Source organism: Agelaius phoeniceus, chromosome 30, assembly GCF_051311805.1.
Source record: "Agelaius phoeniceus isolate bAgePho1 chromosome 30, bAgePho1.hap1, whole genome shotgun sequence".
Lineage (NCBI taxonomy): Eukaryota > Metazoa > Chordata > Aves > Passeriformes > Icteridae > Agelaius > Agelaius phoeniceus.
In genome coordinates, this window is record NC_135294.1 from 3,216,100 (window position 1) to 3,241,591 (window position 25,492).

The 25,492-nt window shown below is 55.8% G+C and overlaps 2 protein-coding genes across 6 annotated transcripts in view; both read right to left on the bottom strand.

The window, feature by feature from the left end:
• The window catches only part of PPP3CC (protein phosphatase 3 catalytic subunit gamma), a 50,892-nt gene extending 40,865 nt beyond the window's left edge, over positions 1-10,027 (bottom strand). For all 4 annotated transcript variants that reach the window (XR_013185591.1, XM_077191650.1, XM_077191649.1 and 1 more), the window contains exon 1: positions 9,827-10,027. Coding sequence is in view for 3 of the 4 variants with exons in the window: in XM_077191650.1 (XP_077047765.1) it covers positions 9,827-9,878 (52 nt within the window). In the remaining variant the exon portion in view is untranslated. The remainder of the gene's footprint in view (positions 1-9,826) is intronic.
• A 2,034-nt stretch (positions 10,028-12,061) lies between these two features.
• On the bottom strand, positions 12,062-24,236 carry SLC39A14 (solute carrier family 39 member 14). 2 transcript variants are annotated; one of them, XR_013185600.1, is made up of 10 exons: positions 21,294-22,384; positions 20,817-21,086; positions 20,510-20,696; positions 18,412-18,581; positions 17,794-17,916; positions 17,269-17,454; positions 16,468-16,675; positions 15,237-15,421; positions 12,651-15,003; positions 12,062-12,569 (listed from the first exon to the last, which is right to left on the bottom strand). XR_013185600.1 is itself a non-coding variant. In XM_077191667.1 (10 exons), the coding sequence occupies exons 2-10, from the start codon at positions 21,294-21,296 to the stop codon at positions 14,857-14,859; spliced, it is 1,479 nt and encodes a 492-aa protein (XP_077047782.1). In that variant the 5' UTR covers positions 21,297-21,355; positions 24,173-24,236; the 3' UTR covers positions 12,062-14,856. The 2 variants fall into 2 exon arrangements, 1 of the variants encoding a protein (XP_077047782.1); XM_077191667.1 differs by adding an exon at positions 24,173-24,236 and having other exon boundaries at positions 12,062-15,003; positions 21,294-21,355.
• Between the last annotated feature and the right edge of the window lie 1,256 nt (positions 24,237-25,492).

The window sequence follows — 25,492 nt, forward strand, 5'->3', positions numbered from 1 at the left end:
CAGCAGGTCAGGCTGCTCCAACCTGGACTGCCCAAGAGGCTCCAAATCCACCCAGACCCCAGGCCAGCCATGGATTCCCAAGGAAATATCACAGAATTCCAGAATGGTTTGGGTGGGAAGGGACATTCAAGATGATCTCATTCCAGCAGGTCAGGCTGCTCCAACCTGGACTCGGCCACTTCCAGGGATGGGGCGGGCAGAGATTTTCTGGGAAAACCATCCCAGTGCCTCACCACCCTCTGACACCTTACAGCTCCCTAAAATCCTTGGGATGGCAGTGATTATGCTGCTCCTGCTGGGAATTTGGCCAGCAAACAGCGAGGCCAGGAGCAAGCAAGGGGCCTTTGCTGAGGAGGATTCCCCAGCAGAGCTCAGGGCCAAGGTTTTGCCACAGCTGCCAGTGCCGGTCCCAGCAGGTGGAGCTGGAACTCTGCTCTGGGCAGGATTAAACCCAGGAGGGTTTAATTAGAACAGAGGTGACTTAAGCCACAGCAGGCAGCTCACAAAGCCCTCCTGGCAGGGCAGCCAGGGCTCCTCACACCCCACATCCCCAATGAAGCTGAAGCCAGAGCTGGATCCGTGCTGTTGGTCTGGCTCCTGCTCCTGCCAAAGCTCCCCGTGGATCAGAGACCTCAAAATACTCTGAGAGAGCACCCTCAGCCTCCCTGAAGTGATAAAATCCACATCTGCTTGCAAGGCCCATCAAGTTTCCAGCTCAGATTTGGCTCCTAATGAGCGGCACTGATGCGGATTTTCCTGGGATTGTCATTGAGCCAATCAGTCCAGAGCCTGGACATCACTGAGTGCCAGCTCAGCAAGCAGAGCCCAAAACCTGCAATTCCAGCCTGGAAAACCTCTCTCTTTGAGAGCCTCCAGCTCTACAAACTTTCCAGAGGTTCAAAATCAACGTATTCCCAGAAAATCATCGCTCAACAAACCCAGTGTCCCCCTCTCATTGGATTCCAGGGAGTCACTGCAAAGCCTGAGGAAAAAAAGGAGGAGGAAAAGGAGGAGAAGGAAAAAAAAAGGAGAAAAAGGAGGAGGAGGAAAAGAAGGAAGAGGAGGAAAAGGAGGAGGAGGAAAAGCAGGAAGAGGAGGTGAAGGAGGAGGAAGAGGAGGAAAAGGGGAGGAGGAAAAAGGAGGAGGAGGAAAAGGAGAAGGAGGAGGTAAAAAAGGAGGAGGGAAAAAGGAGGAGGAGGAAAAGCAGGAGGAGGAGGAAAAGGAGGAAGAGGAGGAAGAAGAGGAAAAGGGGGAGGGAAAAAGGAGGAGGGAAAAAGGAGAAGGAGGAGGTAAAAAAGGAGGAGGTAAAGGAAGAGGAAGAAGAGGAAAAGAGGGAGGCAAAAAGGAGAAGGAAAAAAGGAGGAGGAGGAAAATGAGGAGGGAAGGAAAAAGGAGGAGGAGGAAAAAAACAGGAGGAGGAAAGGAAAAGTAGGAGGAAAGGAAAAGGAGGAGAAGGAAAAAAAAAAAAGGAGAAAAAGGAGGAGGAAAAGGAGGAGGGGAAAAAGGAGGAGGAGGAAAAGCAGGAGGAGGAAAAGGAGAAGGAGGAGGAAAAGGAGGAGGAAGAAGAGGAAAAGGGGGAGAGAAAAAGGAGGAGGAGGAAAAGCAGGAAGAGGAGGTAAAGGAGAAGGAGGAGGAAGAAGAGGAAAAGGGGAGGAGGAAAAAGGAGGAGGAGGAAAAGGAGAAGGAGGAGGAAAAGGAGGAAGAGGAGGAGGAAGAAGAGGAAAAGGGGGAGGGAAAAAGGAGGAGGGAAAAAGGAGGAGGAGGAGGTAAAAAAGGAGGAGGTAAAGGAGGAGGAAGAAGAGGAAAAGAGGGAGGGAAAAAGGAGGAGGAGGAGGAAAATGAGGACGGAAGGAAAAAGGAGGAGGAGGAAAAAAACAAGAGGAGGAAAGGAAAAGTAGGAGGAAAAAAGGAGGAGGAGGAGGAATAAAGGAGGAGGAGGAAAACAGGAGGAGGAAAGGAAAAAGGAGGAGGAAAGGAAAAAGGAAGAGGAGGAAAGGAAAAGGAGGAGGTAAAAGGAGGAGGAAAAAAGGAGGAGGAGAAATAAAGGAGGAGGAGAAATAAAGGAGGAGGAGGAAAACAGGAGGAGGAAAGGAAAAGGAGGAGGGAAGGAAAAGGAGGAGGGAAGGAAAAAGGAGGAGGAGGAAAAAAACAAGAGGAGGAAAGGAAAAAGAGGAGGAAAAAAGGAGGAGGAAAAAAGGAGGAGGAGAAATAAAGGAGGAGGAGGAAAGGAAAAGGAGGAGGGAAGGAAAAAGGAGGAGGAGGAAAAAAACAAGAGGAGGAAAGGAAAAGGAGGAGGAAAAAGGAGGAAGTTTAGAGTAAACAGCTGCAGCTACTTAAAAAAACAAGTGAGCTCCCCAAAGGAGCAGGGAGGGGATTCCTCGATGTCAGCAGGCAGGGAAATGCAGCACCTGTTTGCCAAGGTTCCAGCCTGGCCACTAATAGCTCCTTAATGGAGGCACAGCGGGGCTTTGTGCAAAAGGCAAATCCCGGGAATGTGAACCCGACCCTGCCACGGCTCCCAAGGGGCTTCGGGATCCCATTTCAAACCTGCTCTAAGCAAACACAACTTTGTGTCCTTCCAAGATCTGTGCTCCAGGGAAGAACAGGCTGATCCACGTGGGAATCCTGGACACCCCAGAAAGATTCCTGCTGGAGCAGCCAGGGTGTGCAAAAAGGGCTCACAGCACAGATAATTGGGAAATGTGAGCACAAAATGATGAATTTTGACACAATCAGGGCCTTGGTTTCTTTTCTCTTCCCATCTCAGGCCTCAAACCCTCACCCTGAGTGGGATCCTTGCTGGATTCACCTGCTCTGGATAAAATATTCCTTGTGAGGTGCTTATTCCCAGGTTGGGGAATATCTGTACCCACACATCACCTCAGACCACACCAAGGTGCTGATGGTCCACAGGGAGCTGCACAGAATTCTGGTGGACATCAGCCAGAGCAGTTCCCTTGCAAAGCAAACAGCAGCCCCCCAAAAATTGGGATAAATCAGTGCCAGTGCTGCTTCCAGAGCAGCTCCCCAGACATGGCAGGGATGGAGCAGGATGAGAGGAGCCCCCAGCTACTGCTGAAGCAGCAATTCCAGTGCCCTGGTCACTGCTCCTCCAGGAAACCCTCGTGGTATTTTTCCAGGACATCACCTTTGGGATAATATTCTGTTTGAGAAGCCATTTTCCCACGTCCTGCTATGCTCAGCAGCTGATAAAAGGGAATATTTTCTGGAGCAATCTAGGTTGACAGCATTTCCTCCTGTTCTCCTGAAATTCACCCTGAATCACTTGGGAAATTCATCCTAGGAAATTCTCCTTGGAGCGGGGAAAGTGCTTTAAACTCTTATTTTACAGGCCCACCATGCCAAAAGGAACCCCCAGGTGGAAGATTGGTGGAGAATTTTGGAGAAACAACCCCCCCATGAGCTCCTCAGGCTCCCAATGAGAGGAGATCCCACTGCCCCTCAATGGAAACAGGGAGATCCCAGAATGGGTTGGGGTTGGAAGGGACCTCAAGGATCACCTCATGCCAGAAAATCACCACTCAACTGATGCTCCCACCAGGCAGCAGTGAGGCTTTGTTTCAGAGGCTGCAAAATCAGGAGAACAGCCTGGCCAGCCCAACATTCCTCCTCCTGCCAGGAAAATCCTTAAAATCTGCACTGACATTTCCTTTTCTTTAGAGCATCCATCCTCCACCTCCCTCTGCTCCAACCCGTGCATCCTGAGGGGCTTTCCCAGGATATTTGCAGATTCCCCATGCCTGGAAGTGTCCAAGGCCAGGCTGGATGAGGCTTAGAGCAATGTGGGGTAGTGGAAGGTGGAATGAGGTGAACTTTAAGATCCTTTTCCAACCCCAACCATTCCAGGATTCCACACCTGACCCTGCTCAGCGGAATGTGCCCCTTTGGCAGAGCAATCCTGACCTCTGGGAGCCCCTGGGAGCCTCTGAGAGCCAAGCCCTGTATTATGGGATATCTCTGATGCCTGAACGTGGCCTGTTCCCTCATTCCTGCTGCTTAATGATGTCGGATTCCATTAGGATCTGAGCCATCCCCGGCCCTAAACACGGGCAGGGAATACCTGGAAAAGCGGCCAAGCTGGGAAGGATCCCGGACAAATATAGATCCCCAAGGAGTATCTTTAGATTAGCAGGCAGCTCTGCCCCCACTGAGACCCCAGGATTTACCTAAATAGCTCCTTCAGCACAGCCCAGCGCTCAGAGCTATTTTAAGCCAGCACCCTGCCCTACTTCCTAAGGAACAGCCTCCCCTTGTCTGTGCAGCCAGAGCAGCCCCAAAGCCACTGCTCTCCCCACTCTGACACCTTTCATGAAATTAAAAAATCCCCTTTTGGCACGGTGTCCAATTCATCTGGGCTCGTTTATTGCCACAAGGCCCCTCATGGCCTCGAGCAGGGCAAATGGGATGAACCTTTCCCGGGCTGATAGGCAAGAAAAATAACATTAAACAGGGGAATCCTGAGGGGCAGGAGCTTCCCCACTGCCCACCTGCAGCACCCACCTGGGAGGGAAGGGGTAAATCCCAATCCACGTGCCCTGATGCTTTATCACTGTTCCCCAATGGTGTTTTGAGCCCAAGGCTGGCTTTGGGGTTTGCCACCAGCATTTTTGTTAATTAGCACATTCATTAGGATGTTTATTAGCCAGCAGAGCATCCCTGGATCCCAGCATCCAGAATCTGGCAGTCTGAGCCCACAATGAGGCAGCTCTGGCTCTGTTTGGGGCATCCCAGGAACACAGTTTGTGTCATCCCAAGACATTTATTTACCTCTTGGTTTTGGGATGAAATGCCACAAGATCCAGCAAAATCAGCCCCAAGCTTGGCCCAGCCACAAACCAGCCCCTTTCCCCAGCACATCCCATTTATGGATAATGAAACATCTTTCCTGTTTATCCATAACAATAATAAGAATATTGGAAGTATTTGGACAAGTTTTGGGTTTTTCTTCTGGAAACCTCCCCAAAATCTCACGTTCCCAAGTAATTCCATGGGATCCCATGGGGTTCCTGCTTTAAGGACTGCCTCACCCCACACCTCCTTGAGCCCTGTCCAGCCAAGTTGCTGTATTATGACACAACTTGCTTTTTAGGGATCCCCCTCCACGTCTTGACCCTGGTGGCATTCGCACTTTTCCCTTGGCATCCCAAGGTCCGAGCACATGGACCTTGGCCTTTATTCCATTTTTAGCCATTTTCAGAGCTCCTTTTCCCCCTAGATATCCCTTCATTCCTGCAAGACATCAACACTAAACAAACCAGTGAGTTTAAAACCCCACAATCTCCTTTTAATTTCAGATATTCCTCAATTAAAAAGCCACTTGGACTTTCCTATCGCCGCTTGCTCCGTGATGAAAATTCCCAACACCTCCCAACCTGGAGAATATCCAACACTCGAGCTCCCAGAGTTGTAGATGATATTAAAAACAAGGTGGGAAGAAAGCTGCACATTTTTCATCCCCCAAAAGCATCTTCAGGCAGTGAGATGAACTGGAAGAGCCTCTGAACTCTCTGAGGAGGCAGGGATTGAGCTGAGACTGGGTTTGGGCTCCCCAGAGGCTGCGTGGAACAAATCCCTTGGGATTTTCTCTGTGTCTCCAGCAGCTCCAGAGGCACAGGGAGAGGAGGGAGAGATTCCTGGGGTGTGATTCCACCTTGGCTGAGGGTGGAGGTGTCACTGAGGCTGTGGGATATTCCCAAAAAGCCTCAGCTGGCTGTGAAACAGGTCAGTGACAGCACAGAATTGTGGATTTTATGGAATGGGCTGGGGGGATAAGGGGCCTTGAAATGACCTCATTGCATCCCCTACCCCATGATCATTCCACTCCTCCCACTGGCCCAGGTGCTCCAGCCTGGCCTGGGCACTTCCAGGGATCCAGGGGCAGCCCCAGCTTCTCTGGGAATTCTATCCCAGCCAGGGATTCCTCCCCAATACCCCATTTATCCACCCCTTGTCCCAAGTGCCTCTCCCTGCTGAAACACATCTGGGAGGTTCCCACACACAGTGGACACTGAAATTGTGTGTGAGCTTTAAAATTCACACACACACTTTCAATGTCTTCCATTTGGGAAAAAAAAAAAAAACCCAAAAAACTGACTGAACATGGAGAAAGGTGCCTGGAAGTCCTTAAGAAAGGACAGCAAAGCAGAAATTGGGAAAACCCCCCCATTTCCAGGACACCTTTGGCTACAGCACCAGCCCCAGCTTTACACCACAATTCCTGGGATTCACCCCCTCCCAGAAAAGCTGGAAACCACTTCAGGAATCCCAGCCAGGCACTCTGGAGCAGGGTGGGAATCAGGGGTGTCTCTGACTTCCACCATCAGCTGCAAAAAGAGGGCACTGGATCCTGGCTGCTCCCAGCCCAGCAGCTTCCCAACATTTTGTCCATGATACACAAAATAATAATAACAACACATAGATAGAGAAAAATCCCAGTGGATTATTTGCTCTGGTGTCTAAATAGCAATATCTGAGGTTTTTAAAGGATTTGTCATGGATGCAAGTGGACACAGCTCTGCTTCCCAGAGGATTTTACACCTTCTGGCAGGAAGAGTGGGGCAGGTGCACAAAATTCAACCAAAAAATGACCACAAAATTCAACCAAATATGACCAAAAAAGCTCTGCAGGTTTCTTTTAAAGACCCTGAGCTCCATCCACTGCAGCAGCACCATTCCCACCAGCCTGAATAATGTGGATTTTGTAGGATGTGGATCCATCAATCCCATGGATCCACCAGGTAATTCAAGCCCAATTTTGGGCTAATGCAGACAACCAGGCTCCCTAATCCCTCAGATTTCCAGCAGGACCTTCCCAAGTGCTCTTTGGAGAACAAAATTTGGACATTAATAGTCTCCATCACCATCAACTTCCTGCTAAAACTGTGCTACAAAGAGCAATTCTTGCCTCAAAATTTGAGATATTAATAAAAAGGAACTCCTGACAAATCCCAAAATGAGAGATTTAAAAAGAAGCCGTTCCTGACCTACCCCAAAAGCCAAGATTTGAATAAGAAAAGTTTCCTGAAGCACACAAAAATGGGAGATTTTATAAAAAGCAATTCATGGCCTATCCCAAAATTCAAGATTTTAATAAAAATCCATTCTTGACACACCCCAAAATTTGTGATTTTAATAATGAAGCTCCCCCAGTACAAGTTTTAGCTCAAAACTGTATTTCCTCTGACTAAACGTAATTACAGTTCAGGCATTGTGCAGGGCCCAGGAGATGTAAATATATAGGTTAAACATAGTTAAAATTCCACATCCTACTTAATTGCAGGCATTTTCCACGGAACAAAATGAGCTTTTATCTTCACTTTTTAATTATTAATAACCACGAACAATGTCACCACCTTTAAACAATAACCCTGCCCTGAGAAGGAGATATTTCTCCCCAAATTTCCACAGGCACTGGGGCAATAAGAAGCAATTTTGGGAGGATTTTGGGGCGATTTTGGAGCGAGCAGGCCCTGAACCTCCACCCTACCTGGACAGGGATTAATGACAGCAATGAGCAGGATTTTTGTGGGGTTGCCAAAGCCCTGAGAGGGACCAGCAGGATCCCTGACAGGGATTCCCAGGATCTGGAAGCCCCAGGAACAGGGAGAGCGCCTGGATCCGGCCGACTCAGCTGAATCATAATGGCTGCATTGCCATTACCTTTCCTGAACAAGGCCAACCTAAACACAGGCAGCTGCCTGGGATTTAGCAGGAGATTTACAGACAGCACCGGCCACTCAGGCTGCCTGGAGACCTACAAATCACCACAGCACATGCACGGCCCCAGGAACACCCCGGATCCCCCCCAAATCTGGGAGCACTTTGGGATTATTCCCATGAAAAAAAGAAACCCCTCCCACCGTGGAGCTTCCCCAAGCCCGAGGGGCCTCCACGCTCCGGCTGCCACCCGGATCCCCTTTCCCTGGGTTTGAGGTTATTAACATCAAACATGTGATCGGCCACATGACAGGCTAAAGGCTAAAAAGGAAAAAAAAAATAAATAAATATATAAAGAAAGAAAGAAATAAAAACCCGCTTGGACACATCCAGAGGGGAAGGGAGAGATGGCAGCGTGGTGGGTACAGCTCCATGGCTGGGGATTACAACCATTCCTGGGAAATCTGCTGCTTTCCAGCGGCCCGGAATGATGGAAGCCATGGCGGGAGGAGGTTTAATAACGGGGTGATTGTGTAACTTGGAGCCTCCCGGCGAAAGTTGAGGCACCCAGTGCATGTTCCTGGTGCATGGGGACGAGGATGGCACCGGATCAATTAGGGCAGCGAAATGTGCATCCCCCCAGCCTCCTCCTCCTCCTCCTCCTCCCGATCCAGGAGTTTCTCCGCTAACGTATTTCTCTCCTCATTAACTGCTTCGGTGTCTTCTGCTCTTTCCAAAATAGTACCTACTATAACGGGGCCGCAGAGGGGGCCAGCTGGCACCCGCCGCAGGGCATCCAGACACGGAGCAGGGATTTGGGGGAGGAAAGACACGGGGGGCTGCCTGGATGAGAGCAGGGAGGGCTCTCATCCCCCCCGTTCCCCCAAATCCTCAGGGGAACCCCAGTTCCACCCCAAGCACCCCAATCTGGGGGTGAGGATCTTAGGGGTGTGATGAGGCCCAGGCCAGGATGGGGATTCCCCCCCACAAAAGGGATGTCCCCTGCTGTCACCCCCCTCCTTGGCACCCCCAGCCAGGCAGCAGCGCTGTGCCCACGCTATGCCCCCATGCAACAGAATGGAGGGAGGGGGCTGCATCCTCTTGGACCGGGGGGGGCTAAAAATGCCCCCCTCACCCCTCAGCGCAGGTGCCCCCCACCAACCAGAGATGCCCCCCAGCTCCTCTGCAGAGGTTTCTGACTGAACAGGGGGTGTCCCCCCAGCCCGAGCCCCCCATCAGGGCTCCCCTTTATGGGGGCTGTCCCACTGGACCCCCCCTCCAGCTGCTCCAGGCCTCCCCCTCCCCTCTCTCTTGGGGATGACCCCCCCAAACCACGCTCTCCCCATGATTTTCCAGCCTCCCCCCAATCTTCCCCCACTCGGGGGATGAACCCCCCCAAACCAGAGTCCTCCCTAACGGGGGTCACCCACCAGAGCACCCCCTCCTCACCGCTCCAGGCATCCCTGCCCCCCAGCCCCCAGGGCCCTTCTTTACCGGGGGTGCCCCTCCAGAACCCCCCTCCCAAAATCACGGTGCCCTCGCCCTGCCTCGGCTCTCCCCCACCCTGGAGACCCCCCCTCAAACCAGGCTCCCCGTCCATTAAAGGTTCCCCTCACCCAAACCAGGCTCCCCTCCATTAAAGGTTCCCCTCACCCAAACCAGGCTCCCTCTCCCTTTCTCCGGGTTTCCCCAGCCGGGGGGGCTCCGCTAACCTGGGGACCCCCCCCCAAACCAGGCATACCCTCATATTTCTGGGGAATATCCCCCTAAACCAGGCTGCCCCCCCCTCCCACACCACGCTCCCTCCCTCTCCTTTCTCCGGGTTCCTCCAACCTGGGGACCCCCAAAATGAGCCTCCCTCCCTTTCTCCAGGCTCCCCCACTTTGGAGAGGACCCCCTTTAACCACGCTCCCCCCTCAGCCTGGGATCCCCCCCATAAATCACGCTTCACCCCCCCCCTTTCTCCGGCCTCCCCCAAACCAGGAGCCCCCCCACAAAGCAGGCAGATTCCCCTTCCCTTTCTCGGGGCTCCCCCAGCTTGGGGACCCCCTCAAACCTCGCTCGCCCCCCATTTCTCGCGGCCCCCCTCCGCCGAGCCCCCCCCCCGCGCCCCCCGCGCAGGCAGGGGGCGCCCTCGCCGCCCCCTCACCCTTGACGATGCGCTCGGTGGTCGGCAGCTTGTTGTGGCCGCGCCCGGACATGGTGGCGGTGGCGGCGGCGGCACCGCTGCCCGCCGTGCCCCGCTCCGCTCCCCTCACCCGGAGCGGGGGCCGCGCGGGTGCTCCCGGCGGACCCGCTGGGCTGCCCCGGCGGCGGCTCCGCGGCGCTGCGCTCCCCCCGTCCCGCCGCCGCCGCCACACCGCCCTCCGCCCTCTGCCCCCCCCCCCCCGCCCGCGCCTGCGCCACGCCCGCCCCGCCCCGCCCGCCATCTTGGAGGGGAAGGGGGCGTTGCTAAGCAACGGGGGGGCAACATGGCGGCGGCGCTGAGGGGGGAGCGCGGGAATGGCGCTGGGGGTGCTTGGGCAGCCTCGGGCACTGCCCTCGGGCACAGCTTCGATGGTGCGGGACGGACTGTAAGGATCTGCCAGTGCCGCCCCTGCTGTGGGCAGGGAACCCTTTCACTATCCCACGGTGGCCTTGGACACTTCCAGGGATCCAGGGGCAGCCCCAGCTTCTCTGGGGATTTTATCCCATCCTCTCAGCCAGGAATTCCTCCCCAGTATCCCATCCATCCCTGCCCTCTGGCAGTGGGAATCCATCCCTTGTCCCAAGTTTCTTCCTGAAACACATCCGGGAGGTTCCCACACAAAGCAGACACTGACATTTCAGGGAGCGTCACACCAGGGGTGTAAAATTCCCACACACTTTTTCAGTGTCTTCCATTTGGGAAAAAAAACAGACTGGACATGGAGAAAGATGCCTGAAAGTCCTTAAGAAAGGACTTTCCTCCCCAGTATCCCATCCATCCCTGCCCTGTGGCAGTGGGAGCCATTCCCTGTGTCCTGTTCCTCCATCCTTGTCCCCAGCCCCTCTCCAGCTCTCCTGGAGCCCCTTCAGGCTCTGGAATGGGCTCTGAGCTCCCCCTGGAACTTTCTCTTCTCCCTTGGGCACTTCCAGAGCTCCAGGGGCAGCCCCAGCTCCTCTGGGAATTCCATCCCAGCTCCTCCCCACACTCATTCCTTCCAAAAATCCCACCCCAGTCTCACTTTTCCCAGTTTGGAGCCATTCCCTGGGTCCTGTCCCTCCATCCCTTGTCCCCAGTCCCTCTGCAGCTCTCCTGGAGCCCCTCCAGGCTCTGGAAGGAGCTCTGAGCTCTCCCTGGAGCTTTCCCTTCCCCAGCTGAACACCCCCAGCTTTCCCAGCCTGGCTCCAGAGCTGATATTCCTTAGACAGAAAATTTCTGGGGGAAAGGCAAAACAGAAGATGGTCTGTGTCTGCCACCTGAAGATGAAGGAGGACAAGGTTTAGATGGGATATTGGGAAGGAATTCCTGGCTGGGATGGAATTCCCAGAGCAGCTGTGGCTGCCCCTGGATCCCTGGAAGTGCCCAAGGCCAGGATGGAGCAACTTTGGATAATAAAAGTGCCATGGCAGGGGTGGCACTGGATGGGCTTTAACCAACCCAAACCATTCCAGGAATTCCATGACCCCATCCTGCAGCATTTTCTGAGGTAATAGCTTCCAGGCATTCAGCAGAAAAAAGGATTTTGCAGCAGAAAAGAGCCCACTCAAAGCCCCCCTGGAAGTGCTGATGAGCAGGAGCAAGTCCAATGCTCACTGTGACCTTCCTTGCTTAATAAAACATTATTTTTTGTTAATAAAACACCTCAGAATATCAAGATTTGGTTTCTTTAGCTGCAACAGGGTTTATAAAAATTGAATTTGCTGCTCAGAGCTGGCTGGCGGGGGGGGGAATGGTGTAGAAAAGGCAAAAAAGGGGAAGTATTTATAAAAGCAAAGTTTGCTTTTTTTTCCCTAATGGAGGGTAGGAAAACAAGGACACAAACACTGCCAGGAACCTGCCTAGTGTGAGCTGGGGACAAATCCAGCATCCCACACCCCCCAGCCAAACCACCGTCTGGAAATATATTTCAGAAAAATAATTAAAAAAAAATAATATATATATATATAAAAATAATTAAGGAAGGGTTTTTGGAGCCGCAAAGGCCGTGCCATGCGGGCAGGCTGGGGGTTGTCAGTGCCACCTTCTGTCAGCCGCGCCGCACTGCACAGCCAGGGAAATCCAGCTGGAAAAGCGGGATTGCATCACCCAGCCCGGCTCCAAGCCTTCCCCTTGGAAAAATCCTGAGCCAGCAGCGCTCCCACCCCTCCATTCCCCAGCAGCAGGGAGGATTTCACTGCCGAGCACGCCTGGCACCCTCCGTCATTACAGAATATATTTTATTTATGGAATTTTACAAATATCTGTACAATTCACGTGACATTTAAGTTAACGCTCTTTGTTTCTCTCCTACAACACCTGAGTTATAATTTGAAATACTGAGATGGAACTCGAGGGGAAGGAGACACGGATGAAAATCCACGAGGGGCTAAATTTGGGTGGGTTCCCATCCCTTTCCCACTGGCAGGTGCCAGCCTGCCCAGGGGGAACAGGAGCTCTCCCTCCTTGGTGGCAGGGCAGCCTCAATTCTCACCCCAATCCCAAATCCTGGGTTCCCTGCCCAGGGGGAACAGGAGCTCTCCCTCCTTGGTGGCAGGGCAGCCTCAATTCTCACCCCATAATCTCAAATCTCTGGGTTCCCTGCCCAGGGGGAACAGGAGCTCTCCCTCCTTGGTGGCAGGGCAGCCTCAATTCTCACCCCATAATCCCAAATCTCTGGGTTCCCTGCCCAGGGGGAACAGGAGCTCTCCCTCCTTGGTGGCAGGGCAGCCTCAATTCTCACCCCAATCCCAAATCCTGGGTTCCCTGCCCATGGGGAACAGGAGCTCTCCCTCCTTGGTGGCAGGGCAGCCTCAATTCTCACCCCCTAATCCCAAATGTCCGGGCTGCAGATTCCTCAGGAAACAGGGATAAACTGGAAACAAGGAGACAGCAGAGTTGTGATCGCCACAGTGAATCCTGCCAGCTCTGAGGACACCAAGCCCTGCTCTCTGCCACCTCCCAGCTCCTGGGGACCTCCCAGGCACAGTCCAGAGGGGACAAACCCCCCATTGCCCCCTGTCCTCCCCCAGGGAGGCTTTTCCAGCCGGGATGCAGCTCCTGTGCCCTGCCAGCCACATGGTGTTTTCCAAATGCTTCCTTGAGAGAGAGCAGAGGGCACCTGTGCCAGTGAAAGGACTCAGATTTTCCACATCCAGTCAGTCAGCTGGGGCTGCAGCTCTCTCAAGCAAGGAAAAAGAGTTTCCAATGCCCCTTTGGTCCTGGAACCTGCAGCACAGGGAATGCCTGCCAGGTGATGAATGACTGCCCCAGCCAGCACAGGCCACGCTGCTCTGCTTCAGTGGGAAAAGTGACTTTTGGTGACAATCCACAAGGGACACCACATGGGACAAAGCAGAGCCTGTCTCTCCTTGAGGGAATCACCCGAGGACTGTGTGGCACCTTCAGGTCATCCCAAAAAGGCTCCCTCCAGAACTGATATTTAGGTTTTGGGGTGCAGGACAAAGCCAAGAGCCAGGGGTGCTGAGGGGACAAATGGCCAGACTAGAAAAGCCACTGAGAGTGCAGGTGATGATCCATGAGGATCCTGGCAGTGCCAGAGGGCACGGGCTCGGTGACAGCTGTTGGGAGCTTAGGAGGAACATCACCCAGCTGGGAACTACAGGAATTCAGGGATTACAGAGATCCAGCCAGGGTACAACGCTGCCAGGGCCCTGTGTCTGAGATGGGCAGCAATAACACCTGGCACAGCCTCAGGTTTGCTTTCCTCAGAGGGCACAGGGAAGGTGTGGGAGCCTCAGCTCCAGCACAGTGCCACCACCCTGTCACACCCCACACACCTGCACAGGTGGGCACTGAAGGAAGACACTTCACAAACACTTCACAAACACCTGCACCTCTCCTCCATCCCAATCCAGCACCAAACCATGAGGGATTCCCCTGAATCCACACGGCCACAAGCTTACACCAAGTACAGGACGAGGGGGAAAAAGGGGTGTGAGGGAACCTCAAGCAACACAGGTGGGGTGGACAACCTTATCAATATGATAATAAGTAATTCACCTAGTGAATCTGGAACGCCAGCCCGGAGGCAGAGCTGGGAAGTGCCTGGAACACCCTTCTCTGGCTACTCCCTAAGGCTGGGAACACGCAACCTAAAGAGGTTCACAGTCTGAGTTTTGCTTTTAAAAACACCCCCCACCCCACCCTGAACCTTAGCACTGTTTAAAAACTGGTGGCTGTTCCTGGGTGTCACCGTGAGCTTGGACACAGCCTGAGGAGAAATCCCTGGGCTGGAGACTGCGGCCGGGCAGGGCTCTGCTCTCATCCCCTTCTGAGCAGCCCTCACAGAGAAGGAGCTGGGCTTTGCCCCTCATTCCAGCAGCATGGACTGAAGGGAGGGTCAGGGCATCCTGGCAGGCTTCTCCCAGCAGCCCAAGTGTCACTCCAACCCAGTTTGGTGTGCTCTGCCCTGAGCACTGACACCCAAAATGTGCTTTAAAACCCCTGCCCTCTTCACCCCACTCTTGCCAGGGCATTGTCCGGGCTGAAACAGAGCAAAAGCAGTGGGATGATGGTGACATCCTCCTCATCCTCAGCACAGCTCTGAGGGCTGGCTGTGGGGAACGCTCTGAGAAGGGTCTGTCCCTGTCTGTCCCCATCACACAGCCCCAGAAGGGTCAGGACAGCCTCATGTGCCATGGGAACGCTCCAAGCACCACGAGAGGAGCAGCACGGCTGGAGCAGCTCCTGTCTCCCCATTCCATCCTTCCTGGGAGAGGCGAGGAGAGGAGGGATATGACACTGGACAAAGTCAGGTCAGTCCTGTGGGAAGGGGAATTCCACTCTCCTCAGCCTTAAACCAGAAAAAAAATCCATGGAATAGCTTTCAAAGCAATGTCTCTCCTGTAGTGTGACGTCAGTGCCCGCACAGGTACCGTTGTATGTTTGCAGCAGGAAAAGGAAAGGAAAAAAAAAAAAGAAAAAACCCTTCCCCCCCCCAAAAAAAAAAAAACCACCATGGAAAAATTGGATCAGGGCTGCAGCTCGGGCTGGTCCTACCCTATCTGGATCTGCCCTGCATACATGGTGAGCAGCACCATGATGGTGAAGCCCGTGAGCAGCCCCGCGTTCTGGATGGCGAAGGTGATCAGGGCGCTGCCGTTCTGCTCATCCTCCCGGCTCACCTCGTTCATCTCAGGGAACTGCAGGGGGAAACATTGGGATGGCAGGGCTCAGTGACAGCCCCATTGCTCCTCAGCAAACACCCACCAGCCTCCCATCCTGGGGATTTCAGCCAAAGCAGAGATATCTGCATGTGCCAAGGGGACAGAGCAAACCCCGCCAGGCCTGCAGGCTGAGAGCAAGCAGAGCTTTTCCTAGGAAAAAATCCCAGGGCTCAGGGTTCCAAGCTCAGGATTTGGGGCTCAGGATTTACCATGTCAGCCAGTGCTATGTACAGGAACATCCCTCCAGCCAGAGCAAAGATCCAGTTGGCAGAGAAGTGGCTGCCGGCCACGATGCCGAAGGCCAGGCCCACGTAGCAGCAGCAGGCAGAGATGAAGTTGAAGAAAAGTGCCTGGCGAATGGTCATCCCAGCATTCAGCAGGATCACAAAGTCCCCTGAGGGAGAAGAAGATGGGAGGATGAGGAAGGAAGGGCTGTCAGCAGCACTGGGACAGCACCGACTTGAACTCACAGAAACCCGGAATATCCCGAGCTGGAAGGGACACAAAGGATCAGAGTCCAACCCCTGGAGTGCAGAGAACACCCCAAACATCACAGCATGTGCCAGCTCAAGTGTGGGCTCCCTGTGGCTGCTGGCACTGGGCACTGACCATCACACTGCCCCTAAATTCAGATATTCACACCCAAACCTGCATCTCCTTCACTGACCATTCCACTATTTCTAAATTCAGACATTCACATCCAAACCTGCACCTCCTTCACTGACCATTCCACTACTCCTGAATTCAGACATTCACACCCAAACCTGCCTCTCCTTCACTGACCATTCCACTACTCCTGAATTCAGACATTCACACCCAAACCTGCCTCTCCTTCACTGACCATTCCACTATTTCTAAATTCAGACATTCACATACAAACCCACCTCCCTCCTCATCTGCCCCTAAATTTGGACATTCACACCCAAACCCACCTCCCACTCACTGACCACAGCACTGTCCCTAAACCCATACACTCACACCCAAACCTGCCTCCCCTGCACTGAACTCTCCAAATTCAGATATTCCCACCCAAACCTGCCTCCCCTCCACTGACCACTCCAAATTCAGACATTCCCACCCAAACCCGCTTCCCCTGCACTGACCTCTCCAAATTCAGATATTCCCACCCAAACCTGCCTCCCCTCCACTGACCTCTCCAAATTCAGACATTCCCACCCAAACCCGCCTCCCCCCTCCCAAACCAACGAGGTGTTGAGGGTTTTTTTTTGTCTTCAGATGCCTCCATCTAAATTTAAATCTCAGACATCATATTACCTCGTTATTTTTAGAGCGGCGATTACTCAGAGCAGTTTACAGCCCTCCCTCTCCCCCCTCTCAGCAGCATCACTGTTTATTCCACCCCAAATCTGCCTTTCTGGATGGACAAAGGACAGACTCCAGAGCCAGCAGGAGCAGGGGCAGCCCCAAGGAGACACATACCCAGCTCGTGTGGGAACTCCTCACACAGGATGGCCACGGAGGTGCTGATCCCTTGGAAGACAGACACGGTGAAGGAGGCGCCGATGGCCAGGCCGTCGATGAAGTTGTGGAGGCCGTCACTGAGCGTGATCATCCAGGCCAGAGTCCCAATGTCCGAGTACCTCACCTCCTTCAGCCAGTAGCACGCGCTCTGGGAGGCCTGCAGGTCCTGCCACAGCACCCCAAAATGGGGATCAGCACCCAAATGGGGTCACTGATCTCTCCTCCAGATGGGAAAACCACCCCACTAATCATTAAACCCGCACAGCGGAGCTGTTCGCTCCTGTCACAGACATCTTTTATGGAAAATCCTTTCCTTAGGATTTTTCCTCCTGAGAAGCTGAGAGGCCTCAGGAACAAAATGGAAACAATGGTTATCTGCTGCTGTGGAATGCAACAGGTGCATCTGGGATTGCTCTCATGTGGTTGTTTCTAATTAATGGCCAATCACAGCCCAGCTGGCTCGGACAGAGAGTCTGAGCCACAAACCTTTGTTATCATTCTTTCCTATTTATTCTTAGCCAGCCTTCTGATGAAATCCTTTCTTCTATTCTTTTAGTATAGTTTTAATGTAATATATATCATAAAATAATAAATCAGCCTTCTGAAACATGGAGTCAGATCCTCGTCCCTTCGTCCCTTCCCTCATCCTCGGACCCCTGACGGTCACAGGTCCCACCACACACAGAGAATTTGGGCTGCAGAACTGGTTTTAACTGACAGCTGGGATTTTGTCACAATGCCACAGGATGAGGCTCTCACCTGGACAGAAAGGGAGCCCACCACGGCCTTGTCATCCCCAGGGGGGGGCTTGCACTCCAGGTCACTGGTGATGTGTGGGATCATGTGGTCCAGGTCCCCGTTCTGCAGCTTCTCCGTGACCCCCTCCTCCCGGTCCTTCTTGGAGGGCAGAGCCTCAGGGCCGTAGTGGCTGTGCCCATGGTGGTGCTGTGGGATCAGGGGATTCAGGGCTGTCAGTCATCCCCATATTCCTGCTCTTTCCCACCCTGCCATGCTGATATTCCTGCTCTTTCCTGCCCCACTACCCTGGAATTCCTGCTCTTTCCCACCCCACCATCCCAGTATCCTTGCTGTTTCCCACCCCACCATCCCATTATCCCTGCTTTTTCCAACCCAGCCATCCCATTATCCCTGATGTTTCCCACCCCACTATCCCAATATTCCTGCTGTTTCCTACCCCATCATCCTGAAATTCCTGCTGTTTCCCACCCTTCCATCCCGAAATTCCTGCTGTTTCCCACCCCACCATCCCCTGCTCCACCTCACCTGGTCCTTCTGCTTCAGGAGCATCTTCAGGATCTTCTCTGTGAAGAAGAAGAGGTAGAAGCCCCCGAACACCACAGCGGATTTGGAAACGCAATAATCTTCCTGAGGGTTGAATCCAAACGCCTGCAGGCAGGAGGGGACCCAGGAGAGGATGAGGAGCAGGCCCTGGCAGTGTCCTTCATCTGCCTTTGCCCCTGGGGTGACACTGGAGGGGTGACACAGCTCTGAGCTCTCTCTGAGGAGCAGCTGCTTTGGGACAAGCTCAGGAAACACCTTTGTGCACCTTTAATCTCCCTCACTCCCTCCTCCAAGCTGGCTGTGCCCCGAGGCATTGGATCCAGCACCTGCCCTGGGGCAGGGATGCCAAAACCGATTTGGGACCTACCTCCAGGGCTAGAAAAAGCCAGAAAAGGCAATAAAACAAACCAGGGATCTCCCTGGAACCATTCCCTTCCAAACTCCAGCTCCGAGTGGCTTCCAGCCCTCCATACCTCGCTCTGGGCTCCCCTCCGGCGCCGCCTTCCCCTTCTCCAGCCAGCGAGCGCCCAGAGAGAGAGAAACAGCCCCAGAGAGAGAGAGAGAGAGAGAAAAGCACAGACCCGCCAGTCCTCTCCCTACCTCGGGAATGAGCTGGAAGAGGGCGTTGGAGTAGAGAGTTCCAATCGCCAGAGCTATGAAGTAGAGGAGCAGCCGCTTGTAAAATGTCTTCTTCATGAAGGGCACCACGCTGGCTCCCACCAGCGAGCACAGGGAGATGACGGAGACGCAGAGGAAACCGTAACCCCAGACTGGCAGAGCCAAACCCACCCCGGGAGACGGGAGACGGGAAGGGACGAGATCAACGTGGGGATGGGCAGGGGAGGAATCCACACCAGACAGCACAGAGAGAGGAGGGAGGGAGGGAGAGAAGAGGACATTCATTAGTGATTGTTGTTCATCTGGCGCCACCTCCAAAGGGCGAACCCGGCGCTCAGTGGCTTTGGGAATCTCAGCTGAGTTTTGGCAGCCAGGCCATGGCCCAGCCGGCCCCCAGCTCTGCTCCATGGGCCGTTCCCAAGCCACAGAGCTCCTGGGTCACCCCAGCACCTCGTACGCTTCAGCCCCATCCTGCAGCCAGTCCCTGCTGGGGTGCTGGCAGGGCTGGAGGGTACCTCTGCATTTCAATTCCTGGCAGATCAGGAATTAGAGGCACTTGGTTTTTATGTCCAGCAAATAAAAGTTGCAGTTCTGGAGCTGAAAAGCTTGGAAAAACATCCCACTGCCAGCACGGATGAGGCGTTCACTGCCTGGCAGCAAACAGGCAACACCAGGGGGAAAAACCCACTGGAATTTTAAGGTTGGATGTGCCAAATCCAGCTCATGCTCTGAGGAGGCACCTGGACCACATTCCAAAGGTTTCCAATCCGGGTGGATTTATTCAGCTCCAGAACTGCGCAATTACAACACAATTAATTTGCGATATTTCTGTCGGTCCCATCTGAGCACCAGGATACCTCATGGAAGGCAGAACCCTTGTGGGAACATTGGGCTGGGAAATCAGGTAGGGGAGGAAAAAAAGGCAATTAAAGGATTTGTAAAAGTTGGCTGATTCCAGAGGAAGCCAGGCTGTTCTCTGTGTTTTTATATGGATATTTGATCATATTTTCATGGATAGTTCACATTTTTTTCCCCTCTGGCTCATGCCAGTACTGCTGCCACAAATGTGGCTCAGCACATCCCTCCAAGGGATAAACTCCTGGACACCCAGAGCAGGAGCAAACAGCTTCTCCCAGCACATTCCCACTCCTCAGACATGGCAGGGACAGAGGACACTGAGGGTTTCCTGGTGCTCAGAGGGGTGAGAAAAGCCCTGCACAGCCCCTTGAGCCAAGCCCTGAGCCTCAGGTGACGAGGGGTCGGATCGATTCGGCGGGGTGGAGGCAGAGAGGGCGCCCACGGAGCTGCCCCCGGAGACGGGAGAGAGGCAGGGACGTTCTACCGCACCTCTGGGATGAGCTGGAAGAGCGCGTTAGAGAGCAGCGTGCCGATGGAGAGCGCGATGAAAAACAGCAGCACCCGGCTGAAAAAGGCCTTCTGGGAGCACGGCACGATGAGGACTCCGAGCAGGGAGGCCACGTTAATCATGGACACACTGAGAAAACCAAAGCCCCACACTGCGGAACGAGAAGAAACGAGGGCCAGACATTACCGAGGCTCTTGGAGAGCCCGGACCCGGGCAGGTGGGAAAGGCTCCGGGGCAGCTCCCTGTGCTCCGGGTGCTCCAGCTGCGACAAAACCATCCTGGGTTTGCAGGGAAGGTGGGAATGAAGCCAGGGGGTTGCTTGGAAAAGGTTTTCCCCAGGCAGCCCCAGCGTGGGAGAAGCTGAGCTGTGCTCAGGGCCGCTGATCCAAGACCTTGGGCAGCGTTGGCACCGGGATGGGCGGGAGCTGGCTGAGCATCCACCGGCAGCTGGAGGCCAGCAGGTCCCTCCAGGTCACCCCCTCCCACCCAGGGGAAGCCACAGCAGAGTCCCCTCCTCATCCAGCTATCCTGGAGGCACAGAGGTTATCCCAGCAAAACCACACCACGGCACCATCCACAGTGAGGAAAACTCGGTCAGGATTGCCAGCTGCTGGAGGAGGGAACTCCCAGGAGTGGGAACTGGCTGTTCCTCATGTCCCCAAGCTCCAGAACCAGGCAGTTCCTGTAGCACCCCCCCCCCAGCACCCCAATTACCTTCAGCTGAGCTGGGCCTGCTCTCCTCTGTCTGCTCATTCTCCTCATTTTCCAGGTTTTCGGAGGCACACGCCCTCGACTCCAGCTGCTGCAGGATGGTGGGGCAGAACTCCTTGAACTCGCTGTGCCCCACAGGGGAGCCCTCGCTCAGATTGTGGATGGCAAAAAGCTCCACAGAGCTGAAGCACTGCGGGAGGGAAGGGACAGAAATGTGCCTTGAGATCCCCACAGCTCCGCAGGGAGATTTCAGGAATCTGCAGGGAAGTTTTGGGGGCCCACAGGGAGGTTTTGGGAGTCCCCTCCTTACACGGGAGAGGTTCAGGCGCTGCTGAGGTGTTTGGGAGACATTGGCGTGTCCCACTCCCACATCCAGGCGGTTCAGCAGGGCCTTGAGCTCCTTCAGGCTCAAGGTCTGGCTCTCCCCATAGCGCTGGAGCAGATCCTGCAGGAAGGAGGCTGCCGAGACGCCGGGGCTGTCCCTGCCCGCCCGGACCTGCGGGCAGGGGAGGAGGCAGAGCAGCAGGAGCAGGCAGCAGCTCCGGGGGCCCACGCTGGGGATCATGGTGCCTCTGGGATGCTGGGAGAGAAACCACACTGCTGTTGGCTTTGGCATTCCCAGCGCTCCAACCACGGCTGCTCCACCCCACCGATGGATTTATCCTCAGGGAAAGGGGGAACATGATTTATCCTCAGGGGAAGGAGGTCTCAGCATTTTTCCACAATGTTTCCATGCAAAACCACCCCCTCCTCCTCCACCCTGAGCCACCCCAAGCCCCTCACTCACCATGGGGGGCTGCCAGCACACGGCTCCTGGGGGCTCTCCAGCTCCGCAGCACCTCAGGGACCCTGGGAAGAGCAGGATGGTCGGGAAGCAGGCAGGGCTGTGCCAAAACCCAGCTGTGCCAGCCCCAAATCAGCTCTGGAGGGGTGAGGAGTCACTCTCCAGCCCTGGCCACGCGTGGGTCCCCTCGGTGTCACCAAGGCTGGGACACAAACACCTCAATGCCAGCGCTCGGAGGGACACGGCAGCCCTGGGGACAGAGGTGGCCTGTTCATGAGGTTATAATTTAACCAGGATAATTACCATGAACCGAGTGAGCTTACCTGCTCTAACTGTAGGTGCCTTTATAGTGTTTGCCCAGAATCAATCCTTGCCCTCTCTGTCCCTTTCATATGTGCCGGGAATTGATAAAAGAGGGGTGGCACAGCCCCGGGGTGCAAAGGAAGGGGCGCAGGGAGAGGAGGGGACGCCAGGCACGACCTGCACGTCCACCCTGGGAGGCTCCCAGGAGCCTGGAGCTCAGGCTGCCTTCCTGGGAAAGCTTCCCTGAAAGGTGGATGGCAAATTTGGGATTGGCAAGGAGAAAATAAAAATCTGCTGCCTCCATCAATGCAGCAGCCATCCCAGTCCCAGTGTGGGGCTCCAGGTGCACCTCCTGATCCCCCTGGAGCTGCTCCCGGTGCTCCTGACCCAGCCCTGGACACCCCACAGTGCCTGGCCTGTGCTGACAGCTCACAGGCTCCAGTCTCTTCTAAAAACCAGGACGTTTTTGAGGCCCGGCCAAGCAATTGTTCCAAAAATAACCTGGGGCCAGGATTTCCATGCCAAGGGGCTGCAGGGAACCCGCAGGACCCCGCTCCCCATGCAGGACCCCACTGCCCCTGAAGGCTCCCGCATTCCCACAGGTTTTACCAGCTTACCACCACTTTGTGAGCTTTGTTCTCCGGCAGCTTTTAGCCTTCTCCTGCCAGGGCTTAGCTTGGATGCTTTGACTTAACCCCTCTCCTCCCAAAACGAGGGAGGGAGCCCATCCAGAGTGGTGCTGCTGCTGGGAACACCCTGCTGGGTGGGGAGACCCGAGGGATCTCTGCCTCTTCAGCATCTCCCAGCGAGCCCAGACCCTTCCTCTGCCTCCCCATCCCAACCCACCCTTACAGGTGAGTCCTCCTGGGCTCCGTGGGACATCCAGGCTCCCACAGGTGCTGGCACACAGCCCAACGTTCCAAAGGTTTGTCCCGGCTGGCCGCACGTCCTGCTCGCTGCCCTTTCCAGCCGGGTGCTCCACAAATCCCCGGTGCCACCGGGAGCCCTCCGGCTCCCTGCACACCGATGGAGCACACGAGTGCCAAGGCACGCAGCTCTCCCCGCTGCCAAAACCGCTCCCGGGGGTTTCTCCCAAAGCTGGGCTGAGCCGGATACATCCAGGCTGGAAAACCGGACCTCAACTTTCCCCCCGCTGCCAAAGGAAAGGCAGGAAGGGCAGAGCCGGGCACAGGCTGCACAGGCTCGCTCCGTTTTAGGACAAAACGAGGTGGAGGAGCCGCCCCTACGGAAGGGAAGGGCCCAAAGAGGCACATCCCGGGGGGCTCCGACCTGCTGCAATCCCGGGGCAAGGCAGGAGGGTGCCGAGCACACCCAGCCCAGCATCCCGGGACAAACACCAAAGAACACCGAGCCTCGCCATCCCCACCGCCAGCTGCGACCCCCGCGGAGCCCCCCGGCCTCCTGCCCGCTACCTTCAAGGGCGTTCTCGCTCCGGGATGCGCTCCGGGAGCCCGGAGCCAGCGCCTGACCTACTTTATCGGGCTGGGGCACGGACAGAGCGCTGCCACGCCAAGGGACGGCTGCCCGGGAGGGATGTGCCCGGGAGCGATGCCACGACAGCAGCACGCAGCTCCCGAGGCCGGGCAGACCCTGCCCATCTCGCCGGGCTGCATTTCCCGGAGCTCAGCGGTCCCGGCCGCAATCCGCACATCCCCGAAGGTGAGGCCGGGAATGGGAACCGCTGGCACAGCCGAGCATGACCCCGGCGACGTCAGCCCCGAAATCCCGCGCGGGGATTGCCGCAAACCGGGAGGGGACAGGGCCAGCGGGACCCCGAATTCCAGCCCCGGAGCCATCGCGCTCCTGTGGGGGCGGCCGGAGCCCGCGGGGCCTTCCGGAGCAATCGCGCTCCACGTGTCCTGCGGCAAGGAGGGCTCCAGGAGCCGGAGGTTTTCCGTGCCCTGCGGCTGTCCCGGGGCTGGCAGCGGACCCGTTCCTGGGTCACCGACACCCTGGAGCCTCCGGACGGGATCCTGTCCTTTCCTTGCCCGTGATCCCAGACCGGGGCGGGCAGAGGGGCAGCGGAACCGGGATATCCCCCGGGCATCGCACCCCACAGGGACCCCCCCAGTCCTGCCCAGTGCCCCCCGGGCCGGAGCAGCTGCTGCCGCACGCTCCCTGCGCCATCCCATCCCTCTCCCCCCATCCCACCGCCGCTGCGTGGTCCCAGAGCTTGCAGTGGTGGTGCCAGACCCCATAACTGGGGCCTGCACCCCAAAATTGAGTCCTGCACCCCATAACAGGGTCCTGCACCTCCGACCCCTCCTCCACCTGCACCCTCCTCTGCCCCAGACCTCACGGCCTGTCCCAAAACGAGCTCCCATGGCTGCCCCAAGGACAGGCCCCAAACCCTAAACAGCCGCTCCCTGCATCCTTCATCCCTCCCTGCATCCCCCATCCCCATCCGGGGCTCGGGGCCGGCCCCAGCCCGTTCCCCCCGCTCCGCTGCCTCCCTCTCCGCGGGGCCCGTCCCCGCAGCCGGTTTCCCATCGCACGGCAGGGCTGCTGTGCCTGTCCCGTGCCTGTCCCGTGCCTGTCCCGGTCCATCCCGGTCCTACCTCCACTCCTGCTCCCGCCGCCGCCGCTCGGGGCCGCGCAGCGCGCACGCGCGGCCGCCGGCACGGGGAGCGCTCCCATTGGCTGCCGCCGCCCCCGGCCACGCCCCCTCCGCCTCAGGCCCCGCTCCCTCAGCGGCGCAGCGCCGGGACCCCAAAAATCCCTCCCGGGACCCCAAAAATCTCACCCAGAAACCCAAAAACCTCACCCGGGACTCCAAAAATCCCACCCAGGAACCCCCAAAAATGTCACCCAGGACCCCAAAAATCTCACCCAGGAACCCCCAAAAACCCAACCCAGGACCCCCTAAAAATCCCACCCAGGAACCCCCAAAAAATCTCACCCAGGAACCCCTAAAAATCCCACCCGGGAACCCCAAAAATCTCACCCAGGACCCCCAAAAATCCCACCCGGGACCCTCCAAAAATCTCACCTGGGACCCCACAAACCTCATCCAGGACCCCAAAAATCCCACCCGGGATCCCCCAGAAATCCCACCCAGGAACTCCCAAAAATCTCACCTGGGACCCCCTAAAAAATCCTACCCAGAACCCCCAAAAATCTTACCCAGGATCCCCAATATTTTCACTCAGAACCCCCTAAAAAATCCCTCCAAGGACCCCAAAAATCCCATCCGGGAACCCCCAAAAACCTCACCCAAGAACTCCCAAAAATCTCATCCAGGACCCCAAAAATCCCACCCACGAACCCCCAAAAATCTCACCCAGGACCCCCTAAAAATCCCTACCCAGAACCCCCTAAAATATCCCACCAGAGAACCCCCAAAAATCTCACCCAGGACCCCTGAAAAAAATCCCACTTGGGAACCCCAAAACCCTGTGTGGGACTCCTTAAAAAATCCCACCTGGGAACCTCAAAAATCCCACCTGCAACCCCCTAAAAAATCCCACCCGGGAGCCCCCAAAAACCCCATCTGGGACTCCCCAGAAATCTCACCCGGGGCCCCCTAAAAAACCCCACTCAGGAACCCCAAAATCCCATCCGGGACCCCCTAAAAATTCCCACCCGAGATCCCCAAGCTGCTCCAACACCCCTCTCTGTGGCACTGGGACCCCCAAACGCACCCCAGGAGCACCAAGACCCCTATAAATCCCACCTGGGACCCCCCAGACTGCCCCAAAACATCCCCTGGGATCACCCCAAAACACACACGCTGGGGCACCGGCACCCCCAAACACACCCCAGGAGCATTGGGACCCCCCAAAAACCCATCTGGGACCCCTGGACACCCACCCTAAGGGCAACAAGACCCCCCAACATCCCCCTGGGGGCATCTCAAACACCCTTTAGGGGCACAGGGC